General features: G+C 42.8%; 1 protein-coding gene across 1 annotated transcript in view; it reads right to left on the bottom strand.

Moving 5' to 3' along the window:
• LOC115151092 (serine/threonine-protein kinase 4) overlaps nt 1–25,469 on the bottom strand; it is a 74,404-nt gene that overhangs the window by 26,666 nt on the left and 22,269 nt on the right. The window contains exons 3-9 of the mRNA XM_029695072.1: nt 23,293–23,421; nt 22,985–23,099; nt 22,482–22,646; nt 21,370–21,537; nt 21,027–21,164; nt 20,186–20,314; nt 12,410–12,608 (exon numbers count right to left, since the gene is read on the bottom strand). Coding sequence (XP_029550932.1) covers nt 12,410–12,608; nt 20,186–20,314; nt 21,027–21,164; nt 21,370–21,537; nt 22,482–22,646; nt 22,985–23,099; nt 23,293–23,421 — 1,043 coding nt within the window. The remainder of the gene's footprint in view (nt 1–12,409; nt 12,609–20,185; nt 20,315–21,026; nt 21,165–21,369; nt 21,538–22,481; nt 22,647–22,984; nt 23,100–23,292; nt 23,422–25,469) is intronic.

Below are 25,469 nucleotides of genomic sequence, written 5' to 3'. Positions count from 1 at the left end.
GCAAGTGTTCAGATAAGCATGATATTCTGTTTTTTCATCCTATTTATTGAATATCGTTATCTGTGGAGTTATCGGCCGATACCGACATAGCTGTTAAAAAGGCCAATCTCGGTGAACCGATATAACGGTCGGGCTCTACAGGGCATATGTAGGCATAGGCCATGAATGCATTTATAGTACTCTGTGCTCCTGCTTCCTGTTTACAAGCAGAACCTCAAAACAGGAAGCACCTGTGACTTGCTCCATTGAGAAACTAAAAGACAGGGCTACCACACACACAGCTACCGCTGACAATTCTGAGGCTACGGTGGAGGACAGGAATAAGTACAAGAAGTCCCGCTATGACCTCTGCAGAGTCATCAAACGAGCAAAAGGACAATATAGAAATAAGGTGGAATCATATTAGACAGGTTCCGACGCATGTGGCAGGGGCTACAGTACATTACGGATTACAAAGAAAGACCCAACCGTGATCTGCCCAACGATGACACTACCAGACCAACTCAATCCCTTTTATGCACACTTTGATAACATTGTGACAGGTGTGAGGACCATCACCAACCCAGAGGATTGGGTGATCTCGCTCTCAGAACGGTAATTTTCAACGTCTCCTTGTCCCAGTCTGTAATCCCCACGTTTTAAGATAACCACCATCGTTCCTGTCCAAGAACTCTAAGGCTTCATGCCACAATGACTACCGCCCAGTAGCACTCACTTCTGCAATCGTGAAGTGCTTTGAGAGGCTGGTTATGGCTCACATTAACTCCATCATCCCAGACCCACTCCAATTTGCATACCGCCCCAACAGATCCATAGATGGCGCTCTCTCACCCACCTAGACAAGATGAATACCTATGTGAGAATGCTGTTCATTGACTGCAGCTCAGCGTTCAACACCATTGTCCCCTCCAAGCTCGTCACTAAGCTTAGGACTCTGGGTCTGAACACCTCCCTCTGCAATTGGATCCTGATGGGCCGACAACATCACCTCCGCCACACTGACCCTCAACGCAGGGGCACCCACAGGAGTGTGTGCTTAGTTCCCTCCTGCACTTCCTGTTCAGCCACGAATGCGTGGCCACGCACAACTCCAACACCATCATCAAGTATGCTGACACGACAGTGGTAGGCCTGATCACCAGTGACGATGAGTCAGCCTACAGGGAGGTGGTCAGTGACCTGGCAGTGTGGTGCCAGACCAACAACCTCTCCCTTAACGTCATTAAGACCAAGGAGCTGATCGTGGACTACATGAAACGGGGGGGCGAGCAGTTCAACAGCTTCAAGTTCCACAGTGTACAAATCACTAGACTTAAAGTGATCCAAACACACGCACAGTCGTGAAGGCGGTGCGACAGCACCTCTTCCCCCCCCTCAGGAGGTTGAAAAAGTTTGGCATAGGCCCTCAAATCCCCAAAAAGTTCTACATCTGTACCAATGAGATCATCTTGACTGGCTGCATCACTGCCTGGTATGGCAATAGCACCGCCATCGATCTCATGGCGCAACCGAGGGTGGTGCGGACAGCCCAGAAAATCACTGGAGCCGACCTCCCTGCCATCCAGGACATCTATATCTGGCGGTGTGGTTGGAACGCCTTGAAAATTGTTAAAGACGCCAACCACCTAAGTCATAGACTATTCCCTCTGATTCCGCACGGCAAGCAGTACCAGTGCATCAAGTCTGGCACAGACAGGCTCGTTAACAAATCTATCACCAAGCAATAAGACTGACAAATAGCTTACAAAATAGCTACACGACCTCTATTGACCTTTTATTTACCCCTATACATATCTATCTCCGTCACTCCAGTATCACTGCACATTGTAAATATGGTATTGGAACTGACCCTGTATATAGTATGCTTACTTATTGTGTTCTTCATATTCTTTGTGGATTTTTTTCTAGTATTACATTGTTGTTGATTATTGCATTGTTGGGTTTTGAGTTTGCAAGAAAGGCATTTCACTGTACTTATGCATGTGACATTAAAAGTAGAAACTATAGAAAGTTATTGAGTACCACCATAATACATTGACATTTAGAAGACATAGACAAACAAATAGGCAACACCCAAAGGAAAATAGTCCCTTCCTCCCCATAGAAAAAGCCGGGGCTTATAGCCCCTGGTGTCGGGAGCTGAGCCCCATAGAAAAAGCCAGGGCTTATAGCCCCTGGTGACGGGAGCTGAGCCCCGTCTCGGCCACTTTCCTGTCTGTGCCCCTCTACTTGTGACTTCCTCCCTCTCCACCTTCCCACTGCTCTTTCAATAAAATACTTTAGTTAGAATACAACTCTGATCTCTATTTTTAAAGAAGAAAAGGAAAACGCCAGGCCAGGGTCATCCTGTTGGTCAAGAAACTTTTTCTATGAGTTTCTGTATTTCTATCATGTCAGTACAAAAACAAACTGCTGAATGTTTTAGCGTTCATCTGGTCTCTGAATAAAACCTGATATTTTACACTCCCATATAGTGGAAACTGATATCTTACACCATTAATCTGAAAAATAATATAATTAACTTAAAATGATCATGTTACATGTCTGTGCATAACTACTGTGTGCGGTAGAATGGAACGGTTTGGTTTGTTTGATCTGACCAATTTTTCTTAGCTATCAAAGATAATTGTGTAGTTTAGAGTAATTAGAGTAATTATCGAGGCTAGCTATTTTTTCGTCCTCCTAACGTAGTCAACACTGCTAGCTGCTAGCTAGTCAACACTGCTAGCTAGCCAACCTCTACCGACTAGCAGCACTGTAGAAACTATTACATTACAACGGAACGACTTGATTAGTGTAGTGTTAATTAGCTAGCTACATAGTTGTCTTTGCTGTCTTTGTATCTAAGATAATTGTGTAGTTTAGAGTAATTATCGAGGTTAGCTAGCCAGCCGCGACGCGATGCCTTGTCCAGACTCCAGACTTAGTCAACACACCTAGTCATCAAACCCACTGCTAGCTAGTGGGTTTGCTAGCTAGCCAACCGTTACCGACTAGCAGCGCTGTAGATACTAATACATTACAACGGAACGATTTGACTAGTGCAGTGTTAGCTAGCTAGCTACATAGTTGTCTTTGTCATAGCTTGATAATTGTGTAGTTTAGTAATTATCGAGGTTAGCTAGCCAGCTATTTCCGTCCCCCGCGACGCCATTGTTCCATACCTAGCCAACTATTACCGACGAGCAGCATTGTAGAAACTAAATACATTACAAAGGAACGTCTTGATTAGTGTTATGTTAGCTAGCTACAAAGTTGCTTTTGTATAATGACAAGGTGTAGTACTGAAACTATCGAGGTTACCTAGCCAGCTACACGTTCAAACAAAGTCAACAACGCAGCCACTGCAGGCTAGCCTACTCCACCAGCCAGCAGTACTGTATAATTTTCGTCAATAAGATTTTCGCAACGTAAGCTTAACTTTCTGAACATTCGAGACGTGTAGTCCACTTGTCATTCCAATCTCCTTTGCATTAGCGTAGCCTCTTCTGTAGCTTGTCAACTATGTGTCTGTCTATCCCTGTTCTCTCCCCTCTGCACAGGCCATACAAACGCTTCACACCGCGTGGCCGCTGCCACTCTAACCTGGTGGTCCCAGCGCGCACGACCCACGTGGAGTTCCAGGTCTCCGGCAGCCTCTGGAACTGCCGGTCTGCGGCCAACAAGGCTGAGTTCATCTCAACCTATGCTACCCTCCAGTCCCTAGACTTCCTGGCGCTGACGGAAACATGGATTACCACAGATAACACTGCTACTCCTACTGCTCTCTCCTCGTCTGCCCATGTGTTCTCGCATACCCCTAGAGCATGGGTGTCAAACTCTGGCCCGCGGGCCAAATTTGGCCCGCGGGGTAATTATATTTGGCCCGCGAGACAATACCAAATTACTACTGGAGCTGGCCCGCCGGTATTATACAGCGCATTCACCGCTAATACTACGAATCCCATAATGCTCTGCTGTTGTTTTCGCGCGCCAATCAGGACAGGACCCAGAAACGCCCTCTCCTCTGTGACAGTAGTCATAGCAACATAGACGCTACAACTGAATCCTACAGACGAAGAACCGTATATGTGACATTTTTCAAAAAAAAGCTCTCGTGGAATAACCGTTTATGTGCACCACTCAGAATGTACGGATAAGCGCACAACTTTTCTGTTGCTGATGAAAATCGCCGAAATGTGGGAAAGAAACGTAAAACAAAACTAAAAGAATGGAAAGACAGGCAAAGGAAGATCTTACGGAATGCGGGAAAACCCTATACAAATCGTAAGGGTCAAGAAAAAAACAGTGAAAAGCTGTCCAAAAGAGATATGTGGAAGAACCGTATATCAAACAATCAAGCTAGCTAGCTATAGAGTACAGTAACTAACATGTATGTTCTGGGTTGTCTAATTTGTAACTATAGAGAAAACATATTAGCTAAAGTTCGTTGACTACTAATTTATACACTATCGTTACAAATGTTATTGCTAGATTATAGAAGAAACATAGCTAGCTACTTTTTGTCCATCCACCGGATGATTCGACATGGCTACAGTAGCTAGCTAGTTATATGTAACGTTACACTGTATCCTGCAGGGAAGAGCGTGTTCCACGACGTGCAGAAAGGATTGTGGAAAGTTGACTGATGAGCGCAAGCTGCATCTGTTCAACAGTTTCTACACTGTCCCATACGAGAAACAACAAGCGTTGATTCTCTCCGGCTTAGAACAGGTTAGAAATAGGACAAAACTCCTATTATAATAGCTATATTGAACACTTGCATAGTTTAACTTTGACAGTAATGATACGTACATTAACGTTAACTCTAAAAGTGCAGTGTTACACAATGGTGCAATACAAACTCATTCTGTGTATAGGTTGGGAGTGTGTGAAAGATGGGGGTCCTGATCAAGCAATACCCTGAATGTGCTACAGTATATGTTTTACTATCAATAAATGTATATGTTCTACAAAGAGAAGAATACCACATCATCTGCAAAATTCTGGGTTTATAGGGACATTTTCAAACAGCAGTCTCAATTTCGGCCAACCCAGGAGTGACACCTGTGGCAAATGTGACGCATTCTTCACTAAGATGTCAGCAGCAACATCTGAAGAGGAGAAGAGGAAGATTGCAGTTGAAAGTGAGTTGCACCATCGAAAAGCCGAAAAGGCCTACACACAGCTTCAAAGTGACACTGAGTGGGCTAAAGCCAATGCTGACTGCCATGTCATTTATGTGGATCTACAGGGGGTGATGTACACCCCTAATCTGACCCACTCCAATGTCTACTATCAGCGGCAGCTGTCAAATTTTAACCTTTGCATCCAGGAACTTGGAAAAGAAGATCCTGCATACATGTGTGTTTGGCATGAGGGGATTGCACACCGAGGGTCCATTGAGGTAGCAAGCTGCATATTGAAGTGGGTGAAGACAAAATTCACGCCACTCACCAAACCAGAGGTGCGCAAGTTGATCATCTTCAGTGACAGATGCTGTGGGCAAGTTGAGCAGAAGCTCATGGTCTCTGGTCATTCTTTTCTTCCTTGTGATCGATCTTTTGCCACCATCGAGAAGAGGTGCAAGGAGTCAGTCCTTCATACACCTGATGATGTTTCAAAGATGATACTTGAAGCACAACCAGCGAAACCATTCAAGGTGATGAGGATGCAATGTGAAGACTTCAGGCACCTTCCAGATTCTGTCCTCAAGCGACCAGCTGGACTACAGATCACCTCAGTGAGGTGGTTAAAAGTCACAGGTATTGCACAGAAAATAGTTTACTAACATCCCATCAACATGCAACATGTTGTTCTAACAATAAAATATCCTAATGATTCCCTTTTTTTATTCATTACAATATACAGTACATCTCTCTGTCACCACATTTAGCATTAACTCTAAGCAGTTAACTTATTTACTGCTGTCACCTCAGTACAGAAGGACATTTCTTGCCTTTAGCATGGGTTTAACGCAATTCAAAACTTAATTGCTGATCATAGTGTTAAACGCAAAGAGAATGGTTTTCTGAACGTTTTGTAATATTGACCTTAGGGACCTGCATAATGGACATGCATATTGGCACATCACATTGATCCATATTTGATATGTACAAGTTGTGCTTCTTTTGATTGAATTAATTTAATTGTATTCTATTTTTGTAGTTATTCTATGGTATGTTCACATTGAGGGCTTCATTTTAAATGAGACTAAGATTTCATGACTCAACTTTTAAGAAAAGTCATCAGTGCTAAAGTTGATAGACCACCTTTAAATGAACCTCCATACAAATTAATTAACTACATATTGCATTTAAGTTATTTACATGAAGGGCATCTGTACTTGAAAGTACTTAAAACATCATATCAGGTGTTAAAAAAGGACATCTTACAAGTGTCATGCAAAATGTCACATATACTGTTCTTCCACAAACTGAAATAATCGCTGGAGATATACTGTTCTTCCACATTCTAAAAATTAAAACAGCAATAAAATAAGTATTTTTTGAAATAACAAAAAAATATCAATTGTTGTTGGAAGATATGAGTATGGTGAATTATTTGTCAACCATAAAACACCTAATGTGGTACACACAATTAATAATATAAAAATAACTGATTATCTTGTCACATATATGGTTCTTCGTCTGTAGGATTCATGTCAGCGCGCTATCCCTTCCCAAAAATGGCGAAAATGGGCACATCAGATTAGATCAGTGTGCAATAATTAACGTTTTCTTTGTGCACTTTTTCTTGCTACAAGGCATGGGCTTGAATGGTTGATTGATTTATTATCATTTTATTTGTAAAATTATTAGCCAGTGGAAAAAGTTTATTTTGGTATTTAAATCAGAAGGCTGCAAATAGAAGAGGCATACGATTTTTATTTAAATTTTATTTATTTAATAAATGAATGCCATTGATGTGTTTTTTCATTTGAAATTCGATTTTGCATGTCTCCACTATTAAATTATATATTGTATGGTAATAAGCGATGCTTGTTCCATATTCAATGTTAAAGCAAAACTTGTTTGGGTCCATATTAAAAGGTTCATTTGTTCAATGTTGGCCCGCGACTTTGTTCAGGTTTTACATTTTGGCCCACTGGGTATTTGAGTTTGACACCCCTGCCCTAGAGCATCGAGCCAGCGGGGTGGTGGCATTGGAATCCTCATCTCTCCCAAGTGGACATTCTCTCTTTCTCCCCTGACCCATCTGTCTATCTCCTCATTTGAATTCCATGCTGTCACAGTTACCAGCCCTTTCAAGCTTAACATCCTTATCATTTATCGCCCTCCAGGTTCCCTTGGAGAGTTCATCAATGAGCTTGACGCCTTGATAAGTTCCTTTCCTGAGGATGGCTCACCTCTCACAGTTCTGGGTGACTTTAACCTCCCCACGTCTACCTTTGACTCATTCCTCTCTGCCTTCTTCTTTCCACTCCTCTCCTCTTTTGACCTCACCCTCCCCCCCTACTCACAAGGCAGGCAATACGCTTGACCTCATCTTTACTAGATGCTGTTCTTCCACTAATCTCATTGCAACTCCCCTCCAAGTCTCCGACCACTAGCTTGTATCCTTTTCCCTCTCGCTCTCATCCAACACTTCTCACTCTGCCCCTACTCGGATGGTATTGCGCCGTCCCAACCTTCGCTCTCTCTCTCCCGCTACTCTCTCCTCTTTCATCCTATCATCTCTTCCCTCTGCTCAAACCTTCTCCAACCTATCTCCTGATTCTGCCTCCTCAACCCTCCTCTCCTCCCTTTCTGCATCCTTTGATTTTCTCTGTCCCCTATCCTCCAGGCCGGCTCGGTCCTCCCCTCCTGCTCCGTGGCTCGACGACTCACTGCGAGCTCACAGAACAGGGCTCCGGGCAGCCGAGCGGAAATGGAGGAAAACTCGCCTCCCTGCTGACCTGGCATCCTTTCACTCCCTCCTCTCTACATTTTCCTCTTCTGTCTCTGCTGCTAAAGCCACTTTCTACCACTCTAAATTCCAAGCATCTGCCTCTAACCCTAGGAAGCTCTTTGCTACCTTCTCCTCCCTCCTGAATCCTCCTCCCCCTCCTCCCTCTCTGCGGATGACTTCGTCAACCATTTTGAAAAGAAGGTTGATGACATCAGGTCCTAGTCCAGGCACTTGTCATCTCCCGTCTGGATTACTGCAACTCGCTGTTGGCTGGGCTCCCTGCCTGTGCCATTAAACCCCTACAACTCATCCAGAACGCCGCAGCCCGTCTGGTGTTCAACCTTCCCAAGTTCTCTCACGTCACCCCGCTCCTCCGCTCTCTCCACTGGCTTCCAGTTGAAGCTCGCATCCGCTACAAGTCCATGGTGCTTGCCTACGGAGCTGTGAGGGGAACGGCACCTCCGTACCTTCAGGCTCTGATCAGGCCCTACACCCAAACAAGGGCACTGCGTTCATCCACCTCTGGCCTGCTGGCCTCCCTATCTCTGAGGAAGCACGTTTCCCGCTCAGCCCAGTCAAAACTGTTCGCTGCTCTGGCACCCCAATGGTGGAACAAGCTCCCTCACGACGCCAGGACAGCGGAGTCAATCACCACCTTCCGGAGACACCTGAAACCCCACCTCTTTAAGGAATACCTGGGATAGGATAAAGTAATCCTTCTAACCCCCCCCCTAAAAGATTTAGATGCACTATTGTAAAGTGGTTGTTCCACTGGATATCATAAGGTGAATGCACCAATTTGTAAGTCGCTCTGGATAAGAGCGTCTGCTAAATGACTTAAATGTAAAAATGTAAATATAAATGTAGAGAGAAAGACAAACATTCATTATTTAAGTCCCCACACACTTCAGCCGGTCTTTATACCCGAGAGGAAAACTGACAGGAAGGTTAAAGATAGTTGTCTGTTAAACACATCCAAAGAGTCACATTCATTATGTGTCTTTGATTGGCATCAGGAGTAGGATTGAAAAATAACAAAATCACTCAGAGAACTCACCATTGTCCAATCACCAGACATTGATTTTGGACAAAAACATATTTCACATATATTATAACCCATAAGATGTTTTCTTTGGGAACTCTACATTCCCATTCATTCACCCCCAATTCCACCCGCTTGGCATTCTCCAGATGACAACTAATGGAAAAATGTCAGATGACAAACCTTCTCGCAAACAAGGGCTAGGTAATATGAATTAAAAGTCATATCTTGAATTTGTCAATTTTTTCCTCTCCAAATAAGAGTTGTACAGTGAAAAGGTCACAAGCATTTCGCTACACTCGAATTAACATCTGATAAATTTGATTTAATGAACAGTCCTCAATAAATTGTATTAATTCAGTGCTTACAAAACTATACGTAGGCTAAATAAGCCTTCCACAACCATAACAACCACAAAAAATGACATTTGATGAAAATAGTTTAACCTGCCATTTTGCAATAATCCCTGATCTGACTTAACCTCTCTGGCGCATGTGGGACGAATTCGTCCCACCTACGTAACAGCCACTTCAATCCAGTGGCACGATTTTTGAATCGTTTGAAATACTATTACTTCAATTTCTCAAACATATGACTATTTTACAGCTATTTAAAGACAAGAATCTCGTTAATCTAACCACACTGTCCGATTTCAAAAAGGCTTTACAACGAAAGCAAAACATTAGATTATGTCAGGAGAGTGCCCAGCCAGAAATAATCAGACACCCATTTTTCAAGCTAGCATATCATGTCACATAAACCCAAACCACAGCTAAATGCAGCACTAACCTTTTATGATCTTCATCAGATGACACACCTAGGACATTATGTTATACAATACATGCATGTCTGTTCAATCAAGTTCATATTTATATCAAAAAACAGCTTTTTACATTAGCATGTGACGTTCAGAAAAAGCATACCCCCCGCAAACTTCCGGGGAATTTACTAACAGTTTGCTAAATTACTCACGATAAACGTTCACAAAAAGCATAACAATTATTTTAAGAATTATAGATACATTACTCCTCTATGCACTCGATATGTCCGATTTTAAAATAGCTTTTCGGATGAAGCACATTTTGCAATATTCTAAGTACATAGCCCAGCCATCACGGGCTAGCTATTTAGACACCCGGCAAGATTAGCCTTCACCAAAATCACATTTCCTATAAGAAAAATGTTATTACCTTTCTTGTTCTTCGTCAAAATGCACTCCCAGGACTTCTACTTCAATAACAAATGTAGGTTTGGTCCCAAATAATCCATCGTTATATCCAAACAGCGGCGTTTTGTTCATGCGTTCTAGACACTATCCCAAAGGCAAATCACGGCCACGAGCATGGCGCATTACGTGACAAAAAATTTCTAAATATTCCATTACCGTACTTCGAAGCATGTCAACCGCTGTTTAAAACCAATTTTTATGCCATTTATCTCGTAGAAAAGCGATAATATTCCGACCGGGAATCTGCAATGAGCCTAAACAGCCGAATGAAATTTCTCCACGGGGGCGAATCGTGCACGCGCCTCATTCAATGGCCCTCTGATCGGCCACTTGGCAAAGGCGATAATCTGTTTCAGCCAGAGGCCGCCTCGTCATCGTTCAGGTTTTTCCCGGGTTCTGAGAGCCTATTGGAGCCCTAGGAATTGTCACGTTACAGCTAAGATCCTTACTCTTCAATAAACAGATGCAAGACGCACGACTCCTTGTCAGACAGGCCACTTCCTGCATGAAACCTTGTCAGGTTTTTGCCTGCCATAGGAGTTCTGTTATACTCACAGACACCATTCAAACAGTTTTAGAAACTTTAGGGTGTTTTCTATCCAAACCTGAACAATAATATGCATATTCTAGCTTCTGAGTTGGTGTAGGAGGCAGTTAAAAATGGACACATATTCTTTCCAAAATTCTCAATACTGCCCCCTAGCCCAAACAGGTTAAGTCTACGAAAATGCCCCCTTTGTTACAAATATAACAAGAACCATGCACAACTGCACACCCACTAATTATTACTTCTTGTAGCAGGTGAATGCATTACAGGAAAAAAAGGCTAGCTAGCGAGCGAGGTAGAACAGTTAAACTGTTATGATCACACCCTCCTGTCTGTCTCCACCTGTTTTAAGAGCATGTAGCCTTATTTCTCAGAATGAGAACGAGTTGCCAATTCCCTATAAATTAGTATTTGTAAATGTATTAAAAAAACAGACTAGCCACAGCTTGTTATGTGTTAGCTGTCTAAATGCTGCTAGCGGTACATGGTACAGCAATGCCATGTACAGAAACTGAGGATTTGTCCAGGATTAACATTCATTGATACTCCCGTTTTAGTAGAGTCTGCTCTGAGGTCAATTTTAAGCGCTTTCGTTAGAAAGATTAAATTCACCTTTTACAGTAAAATATTGTCTCACTGTGTTTTGGTGTCCACATGACTGATTCTGTTGGACCAAACTTAAAATACAAACAGCGAGTTGGTACTGCTTCCTGTCAAAGAGGAAGAAGCGATCTCTAATCTTTGTCGTCGTGAGTGACGGGGAGGGAGTGGGAAAGTGCTGCAAAGCAGTCAGAAGGAGCGAGGGAGACGAGACAAAAAGGCAACATTAGAACAAGTAGACATAAAGGCTCATAAGAAGAAAAGAGATACTACGATAGAGGCATTTTGAATTTCGCGCACTCTTTTTTTATTTGAATGAACTCGATATATCACCCAGCCCTACAGTAAACCCCCCCCCCCAAAAAAGATATAGATGTACTATTGTAAAGTGGTTGTTCCACTGGATATCATAAGGTGAATGCACCAATTTGTAAGTCGCTCTGGATAAGAGCGTCTGCTAAATGACGTAAATGTAAATGTAAACCCTCTTTATTCTCTGGAACGTCCCACCTCTGGTATTAGTCTGAGCAGCCATCAGCACTATGCGGCAAGGGAAACAATCTACCCTTCAGCCCAGTGAAATATCCATGCCATCTAGTGGGCCTTGGAGAGAAATCAGCTAAAGCTGGCAGTCCAATCTCACTGTATGCAGGACAGTGGTTTAAATGGAAGCATTCTAGCAACAACAAAAAATTGGATGGATTACATCTGGACTTGCGTACAGCACTTTTAATTATAGAGACTAACTTTGTTGAATTGTATTTCTTAATTTAGTTTTACATTTACTTAAACTTAATTAACCAGGTAACTTGACTGGGAACACTGTCATTTACAACAAGTTGCAGGTGAGATGAAAGGGTTTGAATGAGCCAATTTGATGCTGGGGGTGATGCTGGGGGTGATGAATGCACCACACCGTGATAGCATCATGATAGCATCATGTGACATCGTTTTGTGTAATGCTTTGACAACTCGTTATCTTTTGACACCAAAAGTCTCCAGTGATCACGTAACGGCTAGAAATGACATTCACAGTGCATTGCAATGTAACTCCAACAGGGAATTATAAATCTACTATGACATTGTGGCGTATGTCTCTTACGTTTCATGGTGCCGGCCTCCTCGTCCTCATCCTCGTCTGAGTTGATCACCATGGTGCCCAGCTGAGACTCCATGGTGCCCATGTCGCTCTGCTCGATCATGGTCCTCGCCGTGCTCCCTAGCGAACCGGCCTCCCGGATGGTGCCCATGTCGCTCGTGCCCGCCCTCACCATCGTTCCCTGGTCTACCTCGTCCTCGTCCTGATTGAGCAAACAATCTCCAGTCAAGACTGTGCAACTGCACCACACAGTCACTCAAACAAAGTTACATGGAAATACATTTGACACAGTGATTTTGAAAAATCATGTGAGATATCATCCAGTTGGTAAGCTTTTTTTGTAAAGAGGCAGCTCGATGTTTCAAGTGTATAATATCAGGGCAGAGCAATAGCAGTATGCCAACGAAGCACAAGCTACAACTTCCTGCCGGTCATTTCAATCACTAGCTATGTTTCCATTAACTTGTCCAGTGATTTTTGGCTGAAATTTAGAAAGTTTGCAAAGAAAATATATTTACTAAATAAACGAAAGTAAAAAATAAAAAGTAACAATAACGAGGCAATATACAGGGGGTACCGGTACCGAGTCAATGTGCGGGGGGGGGTACAGGTTAGTCGAGGTCATTTGTACATGTCGGTAGGGGTAAAGTGACTATGCATAGATAATAAACAGCGAGTAGCAGCAGTGTAAAAACAAAGGGGGCGGGGGTTGCCTTTTGGACCTAGACTTGGCACTCCGGTACCGCTTGCCGTGCGGTAGCAGAGAGAACCGTCTATGAATTGGGTGACAATTTTTTGGGCCTTCCTCTGACACCGCCTAGTATATAGGTCCTGGATGGCAGGAAGCTTGGCCCCGTACACACTACCCTCTGTAGCACCTTACGGTCAGATGCCGAGCAGTTGCCATAGCAGGCAGTGATGCAACCGGTCATGATGCTCTCGATGGTGCAGCTGTAGAACTTTTTCAGGATCTGGGGAACCATGCGAAATCTTTTCAGTATCCTGAGGGGAAAAGGTGTTGTTGTGCCCTCCTCACGACTGTGTTGGTATGTTTGGACCAGGACAGTTTGTTGGTGATGTGGACACCAAGGAACTTGAAACTCTCAACCCGCTCCACTACAGCCCCGTCGATGTGAATGGGGGCCTGTTTGGCCCTCATTTTTCTGTAGTCCACGATCAGCTCCTTTGTCTTGATCACATTGAGGGAGAGGATGTTGTCCTGGCACAACACTGCCAGGTCTCTGACCTGCTCCCTATAAGCTGTCTCATCGTTGTCGGTGATCAGGCCTACCACTGTTGAGTCGTCAGCAAACTTAATGGTGTTGGAGTTGTGCTCGGCCACGCAGTCGTGGGTGAACAGGGAGTACAGGAGGGGACAAAGCAAGCACCCCTGAGGGGCCCCTGTGTTGAGGATCAGCATGTCAGATGTGTGGTTGCCTACCCTTACCACCTGAGGGAGCCCCGTCAGGAAGTCCAAGATCCAGTTGCAGAGGGAGGTGTTTAGTCCCAGGGTCCTTTGCTTAGTGATGAGCTTTGTGGGCACTATGGTGTTGAACACTGAGCTGTGGTCAATGAAGCGCATTCTCACATAGGTGGGAAAGGACAGTGTGGCGTGCGATTGAGATTGCGTCATCTGTGGATCAGTTGGGGCGGTATGCGAATTGCAGTGGGTCTAGGGTTTCCGGTATGAAGGTGTTGATGTGAGTCATGACCAGCCTTTCAAAGCACTTCATGGCTACCGACATGAGTGCTACGGGGCGGTAGTCATTTAGGCAGGTTACCTTCGCTTTCTTGCCCTACCACCTATCTGTTTCATGTCTCAGGAAGCCTGCAAAAGCCAGCATGGATAGAATAAAATAATTTACTAATGTTTGCCATAATAATTCTCATGTGCCAGCGTATTGCCACAGTCCGTGTGATGGTGAAACTTGCACTCCTGTAGATCTGAAATAATTGGAAGGTGAAACTTGCATCAAGCCAGTGAAGCAATTCAGGCATTCTTGAAAGTCCCTGTCCTGCAAAGGAAAACATTTTAAATTTGCAAAAATAGACTTAGCAAGCAGTAGGCATTTCAAATTAAATGTGGAGTAGAGCTTTATAGATATGTGCGTACCTTCCAAAAATGTTTCATAATTTTCATTTGTCGCAATAAGAAGAAAAAAAAGACAAAAGAAAAATCCACCCATGTCGAACGGATAAAAATGTCGATCTTTAGAACATTTCTTCTATACATGGTTTTAACGGTCAAAACAATAAACACAAGTAATTTAGAATTTTGGGAACCGGAACCCCACAGCTTCTGTCAACAAAAATTCTAGCTAAAAATTACTACACTTCCATCAAAGACCAAGCTGAAAAATGTCAAGCAGGTATTTTCTGGGACTATCTGAGGGGGAGAAACAGCGCTATCTGCAGAAATGACTTGATGTGCCAGGGTTACCGGACCCTATGGACCCCGCTGTGAGAAAGGAAAAATTCTCCCTATCACTGACTGACCTCCCCGATGTCAGTCAGCGAAATAAATATCCTTTGAGTATCTTGTTGAAAGGCAATGTTATTACACCCGAGAATCCTTAAGTACATATCGGAGCCTAGATGCGTACAAGTACTTTCAGGCTGAAAAGGTCAAAGTGTACTAACCTATAGCGTAGAGGATGTCTGTTGTTACTGTGAGATCGAGGCTAAGCAGATGCTGTCTAATTAATACTCTGCCATTGTCCACAAAAACAGAGAGACCCAAAGTGGACACTGCACATTCATTGCAGGGTAAGAGCCAATTTATGCTTGATCTGTTTGGATCGCAGACTCCGTTTGGAGGAGGTGACGCAATAGCAGAGCCTCCAAAAGGCAAGCAGAGGCCAAATTAAGCTCTGTACCGCATTGCTGTGCGCCTCCCAAATGTTGTAACAATGCAGAGGGCTCCATATAGCTTCGCATTGACGTGATTGGTTGATGGTAGGTGGGGGCGGGAGATCCTGTATAAACAAAGTCACTTATTTGACAACTTTCCTCACAACAGCGCTGCGCTGCTCCCCAAAGTGCAAGAAGTATGAATTCCCTGACTTCTGCAGAGGCCGTATCACCGTAAATATTGCACGGCCAATGCAGACGATGGATCGACCATGCAGCGCCTTTAAGTAGCGTTACTTAGCTAAGTTTTAATGGGCGTCCTAGTCGAGCTCATGTGAAAATCACCATCTAATAAAATAAATGAAGTCACATACTCTGATGTTAGCTCGATATTTCATGCACTGGCTAAACTCAGGACTGAATCACGTTGTCAGTAGGATCACATTGTGGACAGTCAAGAATGAATAATCAATCAACAACTCCAATCTGAACTGATAATAAAGCTAGAATGAATCATCTTAATAAACTCCTGTTCGTGCCTAAACCATTATGTGTATGAAGTTACAAATTTAGTCAGTCACAGTCACTGAATAAAATGTAGTTCCAAGGGAACATCGGAAGCAAAGCAATGGAGAGAAAATGAGACACTTGCTTTTCAGCACATGCAACAGGTGATGGGATATGCCAATGAACGCAAAGAGCAAGTGGTGTGCATTGAAGATCCATGGCTGGCAGCAAGCCCTGATGGCATTTTAGACAAAACAGCAATGCTAAACTGTCCAGTGACCCCCCCCCCCCCCACAACACCCCCTCAAGGAAGCCCTCACAGCCAAAAACCTTGACATTAAAGTGCAGTTTGGACTGCACCCAAAGGAGACCAGAGGTTACAAGTACAGATGGCCATGTATTGCCTGGGGCTGCAGTCAGCCGAACTTGTTATTTGGGCACAATCAGAGCACATTGAATTGGAGGCTCCATTTCAAATCAAAATCAAATCAAATTTATTTGTCACATACACATGGTTAGCAGGTGTTAATGCAAGTGTAGCGAAATGCTTGCGCTTCTAGTTCCGACCATGCAGTAATATCTAACAAGTAATATTTGTCAACACCCACATCAGGAGGCTCAGAAGCTTCTAAACTCAGCAAAAAAAGAAATGTCCCCTTTTCAGGACCCTGTCTTTCAAAGATAATTCGTAAAAATCCAAATAACTACACTGTAAAGGGCTTAAAACAGTTTCTCATGCATGTTCAATGAACCATAAACAATGAATGTACATGCACCTGTGGCGTTAAGACACTAACAGCTTACAGACGGTAGGCAATTAAGGTCACAGTTATGAAATCTTAGGACACTAAAAAGAGGCCTTTCTACTGACTCTGAAAAACACCAAAAGAAAGATGCCCAGAGTGCCTGCTCATCTGCGTGAACGTGCCTTAGGCATGCTGCAAGGAGGCATGAGGACTGCAGATGTGGCCAGGGCAATAAATTCCAATGTCCATACTGTGAGACGCCTAAGACAGCGCTACAGGGAGACAGGAGGGACAGCTGATCGTCCTCGCAGTGGCAGACCATGAGTAATACCTGCACAGCATCGGTACATCTGAACATCACACCTGCGGGACAGGTGCAGGATGGCACCAACAACTGCCGAGTTACACCAGGAACGCACAATCCCTCCATCAGTGCTCAGACTGTCCACAATAGGCTCAGAGAGGCTGGACTGAAGGCTTGTAGGCCTGTTGTTAGGCAGGTCCTCACCAGACATCACCGGCAACAACGTCACCGATGGGCACAAACCCACCGTTGCTGGACCAGACAGGACTGTCAAAAAGTGCTCTTCACTGACGAGTCGCGGTTTAGTCTCACCAGGGGTGATGGCGGATTCGGGTTTATTGTCGAAGGAATGAGCGTTACACCGAGGTCTTTACTCTGGAGCAAGATCGATTTGGAGGTGGAGGGTCCGTCATGGTCTGGGGCGGTGTGTCACAGCACCATCGAACTGAGCTTGTTGTCATTGCAGGCAATCTTAACGCTGTGCATTACAGGGAACATCCTCCTCCCTTATGTGGTACCCTTCCTGAAGTCTTATCCAGACATGACCCTCCAGCATGACAATGCCACCAGCCATACTGCTCGTTCTGTGCGTGATTTCCTGCAAGACAGGAATGTCAGTGTTCTGCCATGGCCAGCAAAGAGCCCGGGTCTCAAACCCATTGAGCACATCTGGGACCTGTTGGATCGGAGGGTGAGGGCTAGGGCCATTCCCCCCAGAAATCCGGGAACTTGCAGGTACCTTGGTGGACGAGTGGGGTAACATCTCACAGCAAGAACTGGCAAATCTGGTGCAGTCCATGAGGAGATGCACTGCAGTACTTAATGCAGCTGGTGGCCACACCAGATAACCGACTGTTACTTTTGACCCCCCCCCTTTGTTCAGGGACACATTATTCAATTTCTGTTAGTCACATGTCTGTGGAACCTGTTCAGTTTATGTCTGTTGTTGAATCTTGGTATGTTCATACAAATATTTACACGTTAAATAAAACGCAGTTGACAATGAGAGGACGTTTCTTTATTTGCTGAGTTTACTTCCAACATATGCTGCCAAAGTTGGTACATGACTTTATGAAGTGAAGGCTGCAGGTATGCAACAGACACCTGGACATTGCTCACAGGCATTAGATAGAACTGCAATGAATAGAAGCCGAGGTGATTCCTTACTGTAGATGTCAGAGAGGAATGTGTGTTCTATGTTATATTTCAATGATCTGCATGGTTTTCTCCAACACACACTTAAGAGCAGTACTCATAAAATCATATCTCAATGCACTTAAAGATTCAGTCAAATATTCAAACAATTTATTTCAAATGTATCTCTAACTTCTAAAAACATTCTGTACAGTAATTGAAGTCCTGACTGATTAATATTTACAGTCTCCCTCTCTCTCTCTTTCTCAGCATGGGCGCATGAGCCCATGCTGTTGTAAGGTATGTCACAAGGGTAAAAAAAAAACTGACAGAGGGAAGACTGGCGTAGAATCTGGTGTTATCTTCATTGTTCAAAACACATTCTGATTGCCATCTTTTTTGCTTCCTCTTTTACCTTTCTTTTGAGCACCATCAGTGGTCTGTCGATGGCTCACCTAAAACAGAATAATGAAAGAATAAAAATCTTTGAATATGCCTAACTCCAATAAGTTGTAGTCATTTCAAATTGCAGATGAATTTAAACCTCTACTGTCTTTACTTTGTGGATCTGCCTGACTCCTCATTATCTAGGATGTCAAAATTGATAGTGCAAGTTCCTACATGCGTTTCATATACATTGAATCTACAGATAGCTGCTGTACACTGTTTGTTGCCAAAGATTTTAAAAATCTAAACAAAACAATGAACACAAACATTACACATAGTAAAATGACAGAGTTTTCATACTAAACCATCTTTGGTAATGGGGTAAAATAGGTTAAGTGCTTCATATGCAAAACCCTGCTTAGTTACTACAAGTTAGTTAATCTAGCTAACTAATGTTGGATGCTAAAAACAACGTTAGCTTGTATAGCTAAGTTAGCTAGCAAGCTAGCAAACTGTATTGAATAGATTTGCCGTATTTCAGACATTGCTAATAACGCTCGTTATACAAGCTAGGTAGATTTTAAATGAATTGTGTACTAGTGAGCTTACCTGAAATGAAGCGAGTGCTGCAAGACCTGCTATGATTTTTTGGCTCCCAAGCCTCCATTCAGTCTGCAGTGACCCAAGCTCATCGCCGTTCCTCGTTTTTTGGAAATCTGAATCTCTGATAAGGCATTTTTGCCTGACATCACAACACAACTAAAAGAACAGCAACTACCAAAGTTGGTCTGATTTTACTTGTTTGGTTGTGATGGATACTGACTTATAAACTTGAAATATCCTTAATCATGTCACTAAGCAAGAGGGAGTAATGCAGAACATTTACATTCTGTCAGAGCATGTTATTGTTAGACATCAGGTATCCTATGGAAAGGAAAAGGGCCACAGTCTGGTACAAGTCAACAGGTCAGATGAAGTGAGAAAGAACAGACATCACTAAAGTCCTGTCTAGCAACAGAGATGTATTGGCTGTTCAGATGTGTAAGAAGGAGACTCAGCATAGGAGGAAGGTTTAAATACCAGTGCTTGTGTGAATATGTTTTTGTCTCTTCAGCTGTTTGACCCATTGGGTGAATAAACTTGTTTTATTACAATAAACCTAGTTGTACGTTAGTTTTTACTCAGGTTCTAAATAAACAAACAGTTTGAAGCGTAGCAGGCTAGTAATAAGAAGAACAACAAGTTTCCGGAGAGGAAGTCATCAGGGGTCCCACAATTATTTACAACGTAAGTGCGCATTCCATTATAACGGTATATAGCTGCCGTTTCCATTACATGTCGCAATGTTTTTTGTTGTTGCGACATTGCTTTTGTTGAATAAACCTGAGTCAGTGGAAACCTGCCTAATGATATTCAATTGCATTTGTTATTGAATATAAGTTATACATGCCTTATGAGCTTAATCCCAAATCTAAGGCTGTGTTACTCCATTGTTTGTTTTTGTTGTCATTTGTAAACAGATGTAAAGCTCCAAAATGTGTTTAAAAATATGATGCATGTCGATCTCATTGATTTTCAGTCCTGCATCCATAGCACCGTCTATGAATAGGTCTACAGTGTTTGAGAGTGGTTACATTTCCCCAGCCCCATTAGTCAGCTTACAAAATAAAGTGGTAGAGTAATGCTATTCATAGTCTGCTGTCCATTGTGACGTAGGCATGCGTGTTGATAAAAAAAAATTCAATGAGGCTCATAAATAGCTGATAAATGGGCCGGCGGACTGTCACGGCCACGCAGCCGAAGCTTTAGTGGGGTTTGTGTGTGTGTGGGTCTGTGTGTGTGTGTGTGTACCGAGTTGTCTTCGTCCTCCTGGTCCTGTTCTCTCTGCTCGGCCTCCACTTTCTTCAGTTTAATTTCCATGGCATCTGTGATCAGAGCTCTGAGGATGCTGCTGGGCTTAGCAGCCTTAATGAACGGATGCTGCAGGAGGACAAACACACAATGTACAAACACACATTTGAGCCAACATCCAGTGTTTACCCCAAAAGTTTCGCATTGTCGGTAGTGCAGTGCACAGCAACACGTCTTTGAATTAATCTCGCCCTGAAATCGCCTAGAGAGAAAAAAAAAAAGAATAACCGAGACCATCCAGGTGATCTATCGTAACAAACACGTGTTTAGAAGAACAGGGGCAAGAATGTTGCTCTTGCAAAAAAAAACTGTTTGAGGGAGCAAACTAGCCATTACATTTTTCAATAGACAGGATTGAGTGATTTGTTTCATTTTTTTATTTTTTGATGTCCATGGAAAAGAGGCATTTATAATGTTTTTAACCAGAGTTTAAAGCAATGCAACCGCGAGTTGCAGTTTTACTCAGAAATGGCCTCAGATAATGTGCTATCCCATCTAAAATATTAATGGTTAGTTTGCTCATGCAAAATGTAATCCAGAGAGGACAAATAGGAAATTAACAGACAGAAAAAGAGGAAGAGAGAGATAGAGAGAGAAACTGACGTAGTAGGCTGAGTAAGGTAGTTTTGGTATGGGTGCCAGAGGGGACAGTGGCTTCGCCCCATATGGCATCCTATTCTTTACATTGTGCACTACTTTTGGCTGTCAAAAGTAGTGCACTATATAGGGAAAAGGGAGGCATTTGAGATGCAGAACGTGTCGGTAAGATGGGGTCTTCTACCTGTAGAAGCTGTGTGGCAGTGGCTCTGTTCTCTGGGTTCTTCACCAGACACTGGGAGACAAATTCTTGGAACAGCTCCGACCACAAGTCTGGGTTTCGGAACGTCGGTGGCGGATTGGTAGGAATCATAAATATGGCCTATAAACGAAGCAATGTAACAGACAGAACAGAAACAAAGTCACATACGGGGACAATTTAACAACACAAAATCACATTTCAAGTCGTCTCTGTTTTCACCAGTATACTCAGATTGGTTTTAGAGGGGTTGAAGCCTGAGACAGAAGTCTTTGACAAGTTCAATCACTAACAAAACCAGATCTGTACACATTAACAATAGGCTCACCCTCATAGGGTGAATGTCTGCATAGGGAGGCTTTCCCTCTGCCATTTCTATGGCTGTGATGCCCAGGGACCAAATGTCTGCCACACAGTTATAACCAATCTCCTGGATCACCTCAGGGGCCATCCAGAATGGAGTGCCAATCACTGTGTTTCGCTTGGCCATGGTATCCTGAAAAACAGACAAGTAGTAGACATGATTTACTAATTATATTTGTACATGATATATAGAGAACATTATGAAAAATTATACACCTCATGGCATCCTGGTCAGTCCTTGATTCCTTGACCATGATTTTCCTTCTATCCACAAACAATTTAGCTATATTAACTAAAAAGCAGGATGTTAAAAGGGACTACAGTATGGCACAGAAGACCAAAACTCCTATTTTAAAGGTAAATAAAAAAGTTAGTTGAAGAGTAGCATCTTTTGGTTGGGCCCAGTCCAGATCAAAAAGGCATCAACTGATGAGACCACTAGACAAGACTCGCCAGCTTTCAGCACGTTCAAGCAAGATGACGTATACATGTAAAACTATTTCCATTGGTTGAGCAGATGCGTCTTGTTTCTGAACCTCTCCCCAAGATTTGACATAGTGAATCTTGGGAGACAAAAACAGTCAATGTTGCAGGTGTAATTTGATAATTCAGATCAATCAAACCAAGGCGTTAAATCAACATCCTTGATCAGAGGTATCAAACATAATTCCTGGAGAGCCCTGGGTCTGCTGGTTTTTGATATTTCCTTTTAATTAACCTCCAATTAAGACCTAGACAACCAGGTGAAGGGAGTTCCTAACTAATTAATGAACTTAATTGATCAATCAAGTACAAGGGAGGAGTAAAACCCACAGACACTCAGCCCTCCAGGAATTGAGTTTGACACCCCTGTCCTAGATCAAACATTCATCTCGTTAACTTATGACTCAATGGCTGCATTCAGACATGCTGACAAGTTCTGATATTTTTTTCACTAATTGGTGTTTTAACCAATCAGATCAGTTCTGAAAAAGATGTGATTGGTCAAAACACCACAGTGGAAAAAGATCGGAATTGGGTTTCTTGTGTAAACGCAGCCCATGATCTGCACCAGCTATCAGCTGATGAATTCCTTACGGTCAGCTGTCCCGCCACCCCAAAATCAGCCAGCTTGGCCTGGCCCTCTGCGTTTAGCAGGATATTCCCTGCCTTGATGTCTCTGTGGATCTTCCTCATAAAGTGCAGGTACTCCAGTCCCTTCAGTGTGGACTGCACTATGGTGGCGATCTCATCCTCTGTTAGCTACAACAGACACGGGAGGCAAGAGACACTATAAGACATAATTCTACTTATTTTAGGGCAACCATTTCCACTACTGATTGCATATGCTCAGCAGTCAAAATAACCATTTTAAAATGTACAGCAAGCAGAAATTAATCCAAAACAATTAATACATTTTTGTAATGTTAACTTAAAATCTGTACAAATAATGATGACATTGTTAAAATAATCAGGTCTAAAATAATTGGCACCATCAATAAAGATCAGCAAAAAAGACTACACATTATTTTTTTCAAAAACAGAGATATATCGGCCCTTAATATTCAGTCAGATTGGACATGTTGGATGTAGCATGTTACCGTTTTGTTGCGCAGGCGAATGATGTCAGAGACAGAGCCAGCTGCGCAGTATTCCATTACAATCCACAAGTCACTGTTCTTAAAGTAACTTCCGTAGTACCTCACAACATGGGGACTGAGGATGCAAAAGAGCCTAATGAGTTTGCCTATTTCTAGTACCTTGTCTATATTACACTAATCATATAAACCATATGTTCTACTCTTCTTCTGTTCACAAATAATGTTACCAACACAGCAACAGATTATTCGATCTGACGACACAGAGGCAAGTCAGGCAAGCAGAGGAGGTAGAGTGAAGGGTGCCTCACCTGTTACACTGTTGCATGATGGAGATCTCTTTGATGATCTCCTGCAGGTCAGACTCCACAGGGACCTGCTTGATGGCCACAATCTCCCCAGTCTCTTTATAGTTGGCCTTAAATACACTGCCATAGGACCTGCATAGAAAACAGGTGTGAAAACATTCTTTAATATCTTTATCTTGGCTACTACTGAATGAGTCAACTCGTGAAATGCTCATCAAATAGTATATCTTCAGTGAGAAGGCTGTGTGGTCATAGGGCCAACATGGTAAGTGGTTTGTTTGAGCGGTAAATAGATTAACTTCACTGGGGTAGGGGGTAGCATTCAGAATTTTTGATGAAAAGCGTGCCCAAATTAAACTGCCTGCTACTCTGGCCCAGAAGCTAGGATATGCATATAATTAGTAGATTTGGATAGAAAACTCTAAAGTTTCCAAAACTGTTAAAATAATGTCTGTGAGTATAACAGAACTGATATGGCAGGCGAAAACCTGAGGAAAATCCATCCAGGAATTACTATTATTTTGAAAGGCTGTTTTTCCATTGAAAGCCTATCCACCATACAAAGACTTAGGACCCAGTTCATGCTTTCTATGGCTTCTTCTACATGTGGCCAGCCTTTAGGTATTGTTTCAGGCTTTTACTCTGAAAAATGAGGGAGATTGAAAGTGCTCTATGAGTGGACAGTGGACATTTCCAGACATGAGTCCAGCGCGTGATCAGGAGCTCGCCTTTGTTTCTCCTTTTCTATTGACGAAGCTTTTGTCTGGTTGAAATATTATTGATTATTTATGACAAAAACAACCTGAGGATTGATTTTAAACATCATTTGACATGTTTCTACTAACTTTTATTGTACTTCATTGACTTTTCATCTAGCTGATGAGAGCGCCCATTGTGCCTTTGGATTACTAAACTAAATGCACCAACAAAACTGAGGTTTTTGGACATAAAGAGGGACATTATCAAACAAAACGAACATTTGTCGTCTAACATGGAGACCCGGGAGTGCCACCAGATGAAGATCATCAAAGGTAAGTGATTAATTTTAACGCTATTTCTGACTTTTGTGACACCTCTCCTTGGTTGGAAAATGGCTGTATGGTTTTCTGTGGCTAGGCGCTGACCTAACATAATCGCGTGGTGTGCTTTCGCCGTAAAGCCTTTTTGAAATCTGACACAGCGGCTGGATTAACAAGACGTTTATCTTTAATCCTATGTTTAAAACGTATATTTTGCATCAATGTTTATGATAAGTATTTCTGTAATTTGATGTGGCTCTCTGCATTTTCACCGGATGTTTGTTTGAGACAATGATTACTGTACATAACGCGCCAATTTCAACTGATGTTTTTGGACATAAAGATTAACTTTATCGAACAAAACACACATTTATTGTGTAACATGAAGTCCTGTGAGTGCCATCTGATGAAGATCAAAGGTTAGTGATTAATTGAATCACTATTTCTGACTTTTGTGAGCCCTCTCCTTGGCTGGAAAATGGCTGTATGGTTTTCTGTGACTAGGCGCTGTCGTGGATGAATCAGAATTAGTTGGGTAACATAGATAATTAAGATGTTTTATTAGTATAATATGCTTATTCGAGGTACTTGTCATTAGAAAGTGTCCATTGGACTCTGGTGTCTTTTCAGTTGCATGTCTACCTTAGCTGGGGCTCAGACACTTGGGGCCCAGAGAGGGGAGAGGTCAGACTTGTCGTCATGTGAATGTGTCTTTACCTATTTCTTAAACCATGTGAAGGGATGGCGTGATTAATGGGGAACCAATGACTTGTCTCCACAATGTCTGTGAGCAAGTCACTCCCTCCTTTTCTTTATTGTGGGGAGGATTATGGCAGTAAATGGACCCTTGTATGTCCTCTCTTAGATCTCGCACTTATCCCGTGATAATATATGGCCTAGAGGCTCACTCCCCAGTGAGCCTGTCCAGGAGTAGGGTCAAGAGGGGGTTTGCTTGAGATGGGAGTATCTAGAGTTGACAATTAATATATGCCATTGGATGAAATTGTGTTTTTGTTCAATACCGTACCAGGGAGGGACAGTTCTAAGGGGACCAGATACTGGGCTATACAATGAACCCTGTTGACATAGCAGTTACTGCCTGCTGTGTTTTATGGATATCTGTCATACAAAATTTAACCTTTGTGAACTGTTACTAAGTAT

This window comes from Salmo trutta, chromosome 16 (assembly GCF_901001165.1).
Source record: "Salmo trutta chromosome 16, fSalTru1.1, whole genome shotgun sequence".
NCBI classification, from domain to species: Eukaryota; Metazoa; Chordata; class Actinopteri; order Salmoniformes; family Salmonidae; genus Salmo; species Salmo trutta.
The sequence above is the reverse complement of the archived record's forward strand: the minus strand, read 5'-3'. Positions and strand labels throughout refer to the sequence as shown.